The sequence below is a fragment of the Liolophura sinensis genome, chromosome 4 (assembly GCF_032854445.1).
Source record: "Liolophura sinensis isolate JHLJ2023 chromosome 4, CUHK_Ljap_v2, whole genome shotgun sequence".
Lineage (NCBI taxonomy): Eukaryota > Metazoa > Mollusca > Polyplacophora > Chitonida > Chitonidae > Liolophura > Liolophura sinensis.
In genome coordinates, this window is record NC_088298.1 from 17,821,305 (window position 1) to 17,828,118 (window position 6,814).

Below are 6,814 nucleotides of genomic sequence, written 5' to 3' on the forward strand. Positions count from 1 at the left end.
ACATGGAAAACATTTTATAGCTTGCAGAATCTAGGATACATGTATATAGAGGCCTAGGGTCTACATCGCATATATTTCCGCGTACATGTTCATGTATATAAAGCCTGTATATGAATGCCCTCGTCGTGCGCTAACTTATAATAAACATGTTTTTTCGTTGGTAAAAATTAATAAACGATCGGATCGACAATTGTGAAACTGGAGATACAATTGAAAGGAACATTAACATTAACATGCAGACCTTTCGGTGGTAAACTATATTTTTACAATTTAAAAACTGTAGGCCTTGTGTTAGGTAGCGATATGACTCATTTCATAGGTATTTTCAAAATAAATTTTTTGAAGCGCGTTTTGTTGTATATCAGCACGCCAGAAGTCGGACACACATCACACACAAATATTCCTGTGTATTTTTGTATCCAGCATGAAACTGATAAATTTTCTAACTCATAAGCTTAGAAGTCGAATCTGTTTCCAAATTCTGAACCAACCGCCACGATTGTATAGGGCCGTCATGGACAGCGCGGAGTAATGTGTTGGATATACATATATAATCGGCTCAAATTAGGAAGCAGGCCCGTTGTTTAATAATTAGTGAAGTAATTTATGTTATATACAAACTATCGTATACTCAAGACGCCCGGTGCTAACTTGAGTCATCTGTCCTCAAGAGAAGGCTGTACACGCGTGGCGGACCAAGACGTTGGGGGTCCCCAAGCTATTAAACAGTAAGCTATTAAAACTCAAATTCGGTACGAAATTTGTGTGCAAATAAATGTGCAGAACGGTGTTCATAAGAGGCAGGACGTTTTACAGAAAACAGGTCGGTATTTAGCGGTAATACATTTGATGATGATGGGCCGATGGTCGGCCGAGGGCCCGCGTACGATGGCCAGAGGATTGCGCCAGGAAACGCGTATGAAGGTACATGGTCTGCATATCTTACACTGACACGCCCCATAGCACCATGGTTTAAACAGAATTTTCATGGATGCAAATAGTGCGGTGATGTTAATCGCAATTTATTAGACGCCCTGTTCACAGGGGAAGGGATTGTAACGCATGTGGTGAACAGTTTCCATACTCTGCTAATCAATTACCTTGTGGTAAGTTACACTTGTCTGCAGCACCATCACGTGTTTCAATTGCTCCAGAAGTTGAGAACTGAGGTGCCTTCTTGCATGCTTGTAGATATTAAGTCATTCAGGGAAAAACTAAAATCAGTGCAGACAACTAAAGATTTAAAGATTTGGGAAAATTGTAGTACACTTGAAAATCACAGATTTATAATGTTTTGTGTGACATGTTTGTTTGACTACTGTTAACTACTCAAATGCAGAATATTGTGCCAAATATAGGAAGAAACTTGATGTGGAGAGCTTTGTGGAACAAAAACAGATCTATATACTGGCAAAATGTACTGGCAAGGTAGATCAACTTTTACTGACTGAAACACGCAGAGTTGATCTAGTCGACTACAGCCAATGGAACTGCTATACACGATGGTATTCTTTTTCACGCATAGCTAAAACTCCAGTTTGTAGAGTGAATTCAGTCTGACATTTGGAGGAGATTAGTGTTGTCTAGGATGTGTGGCCAGTACTTCAGTTTAGGAATGGACTATCGCTTCATCAATTCTTTGCACATATATGTGTGTTACTGATCAATTAGAGTTCCAGAGGCAACACATGCCTTGTAAAACATTCAGACGCATCTTTACGCTTTCAACCAAAATGACGTTCCGTGTCAGTGGTCAGCAGGCTAATTCACAAAACGACGATTAACACAACCCACGTAAGAACTAATTAAGAATATAAAATATCTGAAAACGTACAGCATAGAGTAAACCACAGAGCAACAAGAACAGTGTGATAGCTGGCAAATGGTCACATATAACCGGTGAAATACGGCCTCTTGTCAATTTACCTCAGTCAATGTTTTTCTGCAACTGTTGATGTAAATGAGGCATATGTTGAAAACATAAAAGACAAGAATAAAATAAGATCTGTCAGTACATTTATTAATCTCAAAATAACTAAATGTTGTGAAGTTAGGTAGACAAATGTCCTTAAACTGAACCTACTTTAGCAATCATCTGGTGCATTGAGAGTGCCGACGGTATCCCAGTCTGTAGTCTAAATTTTTTCTTACATGGAAGCCGATAGGGGATATCTCTCTGCATCAACCTTTGCAATACAGGGCGAGGTAGCTGGTTAGCGAGCCGGAGCAGCGAGCTAACTCAACTGGCTATCCAACTAACACAGTGAGGAACTTGTGAATCTTCCACTGCACACGATTGTTGCGGTCCTGTCGTTATTTGACTGTAAACTACCCCGGTGCCTTATTACGTATTTCATTACTCAACACGCAATGACTGACGACCAACACACTAACCTTATCCTTCACTGTTTGTGTATATTGTGCTCTTCATTCGTTAGCGATGGGGTAATGATTACTTGAACAATATTAGTGAGATTTACCTTAATTAGCCTCAAAGAACAAAGATATGGATTGATAAGAGAATTTTTTCGAAATATTCTTGGTTATATCAGGGCCAAACTTTGTGACTACTACAGCATACTTATTTGTTTTGTTTTTGGTTTTGTGAGATGTTTGATGTTATTATGACACAGGAAGCCTGTCCGCACAATAGAATGCCAGCCAGGCATAAATAAATGTATTCAGTTTAGAAGATTGCTGTACATATGCTGTGTGCGTCTGGGGTTGTGCCGAAGGGGTCGCGTCAGTTTTTATGCCGCTGCCATCGCTATTTAGTTCTATGCATGTAATTAATCGTCTGTAATAGCTAGATGATATCTTATTATAAATTTTACTTGAAGCCGCAATATGTATGATCTGGCAGTATTCATTTTTTAACACTTCGTACGAGGTTTTGAAAAAAGAAAACCGAAGTACAGACGTGACAGGAAGGACTTGAATTTGCTATATAATGCTCTCATTTCAATTGGCCGTAACACAGTGACACTACAACAGCCACTTCACAACTTTATGTGTGCTAGTAACATTTCTTTATGACTTGTAAAATAGACCTTAACCCATGGATTATATAGCATCGTCATACATAGTGCACCGAAAAACAATTGGTCATTAAGACCGGATGTTTAAAGGGCTTGCCTGTCAGTCGAAGAGAGGCCAAGGTTTAACAGGGAATTTCTACATTTCCACTTCACATGCATCCACGAAGACGCTCGTGTGGGTAACTCTTGCAGAACATCCCTTGTCTTCCACCAATAAATACGCAAGAAACAGAAATTGGTCGTTGGCTGCGAAACGACGAAGAGACTACATGTCACTACATTGTATACAACACAGTCTCAAAGCATATGAAAGTTATATTTTTATTGAAGCTCTTAACTGCATGTATCAGAGAATGTATGTCGTGCTGTACATTAAGGAACATACATTGATATTACTGCGCGTATTCCAATCAGTTAAACATTAATTAATGTCAACCGCTGCTAGAACGCAAAGCAACTACTAATTATGCAAATTCTAGGACTGTTTTAGATGTAAGATTACTTAAAACCTTCACCGCATCTCTTGAAGTAATAATTATGTGTATAACTCATGATAAGTAAAGTATCTGATCAACCACACAGTTGTATTCTTCTGAGGACGACTGGTTACCGGTTGTAAATAAAATTCAACGCAGTATTTGTCACCTTGATACAAAATAAGCCGATGTGATTAGAGAGGAACTATCTTGGTTAGTTAATAGTTGTTTTTCATGGCAATAAATGTTAAGTTTTCCTCTCACCTTTAAAACTATTAACTAAGAGTCTTCACTAACATGCGTAAGGCTTTATGCACGAAAGCGTCTAAGAAACGTTATGTGACGACAAAAAAGTATGGACATACAAGTCACTGGGGAAAATCATAGATAAAGCCATAACCGTTTTCAGGGTCATCACTCAGCCAGAACGCAGAGAGGGCAGTAACAAGCTCTTCACGAGATATCAGGCCATCTCCGTCCACATCTATTCGGTGGAAAATATCTCTGATGAAATCTTCATCGTGTACTTCGTGCGACTTATAATACATCCGCAGCTCTTCTGGAGAAATGAAGCCGTCTTTGTTTCTGTCGATCAGGTCGAAAATTTTTTCATGTGTTATGCGACTTTTTTCTGAGACTATTGTTGGACTTGTGCTGCTGTTGTATCTTATGGCGTTCTGTAAGGCCTCTGAAATTGGAATCTTGGCATCCATGCCTTTTGAAGCGCTCAGATTTTTCCACCAAAACATTGCAATTGCTAACATATCTTCAGCCTCCTCTGGACTGGCTCCGGAAAGCATTGCCATGTTCTCAGCCACCTGTTCATAGTCCTCCTTGCTAATAAAACCATCTTTGTTTGTGTCGAGGAGCGTGAAATAAGACTTGAATTTCTTGATACGGTAATCGCTCATAATCTGCTGAGATCTTTCCGCCATCTGTAAAGGAGAAATAAAAGTTAAGAGCGCAGTAAGTGTTATATTACTGGAGTCTTTCCATCATCACCACTGAAAATCATTGACTGCTTCTCTTCGCAGAATTAAGACTTACAGCATAGAGAGTAAGATAAGAACAGCGACGACAGTGTCGTAGCTGGCAAATTGTCACACGATACCGGTGAAATGCGGCTTTTGTCATTTTACCTCAGTTCGGGTTTTTCTAACTGATCATGTAAATGCATAAATAGTAGCAATTAACACGCCCCCTGGCACCATTGCTTAAGGAGAATTTGGTCATAATATGCAGTGATGTTAATTGCAATTTATTAGACGTCACCGATCTAGAATTACTGAGAATGCCCATGTTTAGATAACATATTCCGTCCTGTTTTCGTACTCAGCACACTTTTTAAATTTTTTTGCTGGCTTGTGAGGAACGTCGTTTGGGGAATTAGCCCCGTCAGTATTGAACAGGAACGTCCATTTTGATTGGCTGTTGATGTACGTACGTATGTCTGTTTTGACTTATTATGGACCAAGATATCACTGGCAAAATATCACTGGCAAGATATCGCTGCTGTATATCTTTGCTGTACGTCTTTAATTATACGTGATATGATGATACAGAATCATGATATTCCGACGGTGCATATGTGAGTAGTGGTAAGTGGTGCCTTTATCGCACTTCGGAAATATTTCAACGATATCGTGGCGTGACAAGTTTTAAACCAGGACACAGAAAATATTTTTGGACACATGAAGTTTTCTTTCTAAACTAGCTAAAGCAACACACATCCATCAGGTGAAAGTTTAAAACCCATCAACATATTAATAAACTGTTGCAGTCAAAACACAATCGAGATACACGTTTTGATTGTCAACAAATTATAATAAATGAGCATAGTACACGATTAAGATGCTGGTTTAATTAGTTTGCCGAGATCATTCGTTGTGTCTTTCCAGCTACACTGCAAAATATTGACTGCTTCTCCTTATCCCCCACAACCTTACCGTGTTTATGATTCGGATTCCCAGCTGGATTCACCTTCGCTTCAGACTCAACTCAGCTGCACTAGAAACTTCTCAACTGCAGTGGAAATAAACGAAATCCGTAGTTCAGTTTACCCGTGAGGCTGGCCAATGTTAAGCACATGAGCAGTGTTAACTAGAGCACGACGAGGAGATATGTTACGGTTCTCAGTGTATTGAACAAAGTGAAAACCGACGAGACAAACACGTTAATACTCCTTTAGAATTCTACTAAACGATGTTTCGTAAAATGTGTGTATGACGGGTGCTTTCATGAATCAATGAAAAATGATCAGGGTTTGACGAAATACGTGAAATGTTACTCTTGTTAAATGCGATGGCAACTTTTACCTGCATTTTCTACAGTTCTGGATCCGTGATTTTTCGTTGTTTTTCTTTCTTTTCTTCTGGTATTTTCCTTATGTTATGTTATTCCATACACATACGATACCTGGCATATTCTTCCTAATGCATATATCAACAAAAATAAATACTCTTGGGTATCGACAAGCTCGTGCTTTTTGTTTGTATGTTCTTTTCGGGGCCGACCCCCTGCTCCAGTTTAGCCGGTTGACGGCTTGTAAACATCGTCCTCGATGAAAATTCCCGCAGGCGGTCATGCGTTGTGAATGTCAGAAAGTAAATGGGTTGCTTTGGCAGTTCACGGTGTCTGATCATCAAAGGATATACCCCAGCCGAAGGTTTATTAACAATTTTATTTTTAACAAAACGTAGCAATAAAAATCGACGTACACTTGGAATTTAGCAGTGTTTACATAATAATCAGAATGATCGAAAGCCAAAATGATTGGCCATAATTATAATCTTGCCTTTTTTTTCTCCCTAGTTTTCTGTGGATTAGTTAGCCAAGTGGACTTAGTAAAAAAATATCATAAAATTGTTTCAGACCACGTTGTGGTGAAATAAACACATTATCGACTTTTGTTTTGTTATATCAGCTTTTCAATAATGCCTAATTTTCATATCTCATGCCACAAATTAAGTGTACAAATCGTATAATGGGCTCTTCGAGAGTTTGGATGCTAACTGAAATTCTATAACGTATTTGTTAGCGTAAGTCCAGGAAAATTAAAATCTGAACGATGTAAAAAGAGTGTATTAAAATTTACCAATGATTACTTTTTAGCATTTTCGTTAACAACATATAGGGTAAGAAATTCGTTTTGACTGGGGGCAAATGATGATGACATCCTAGAATGGGCTCTTTCATATTAATAGGCCTAATAGCTGAAGATTTTCGTCATTCTGAAAGTTACATCTAAATCTAAATTCAAAATTCAACCATTAAATGAATTCTACTAAACGATGTTTCGTA

At 38.5% G+C, this 6,814-nt stretch overlaps 1 protein-coding gene across 1 annotated transcript; it reads right to left on the reverse strand.

Moving 5' to 3' along the window:
* Positions 1-3,882: 3,882 nt before the first annotated feature.
* LOC135464472 (sarcoplasmic calcium-binding protein-like) lies at positions 3,883-4,449 on the reverse strand. Its single transcript, XM_064741896.1, has one exon. The coding sequence runs from the start codon at positions 4,447-4,449 to the stop codon at positions 3,883-3,885; it is 567 nt and encodes a 188-aa protein (XP_064597966.1).
* Between the last annotated feature and the right edge of the window lie 2,365 nt (positions 4,450-6,814).

What these genes read in the sequence shown, in the direction of transcription:
- LOC135464472 (XM_064741896.1), bottom strand. Translation starts at nt 4,449, where the DNA reads ATGGCGGAAAGATCTCAGCAGATTATGAGCGATTACCGTATCAAGAAA.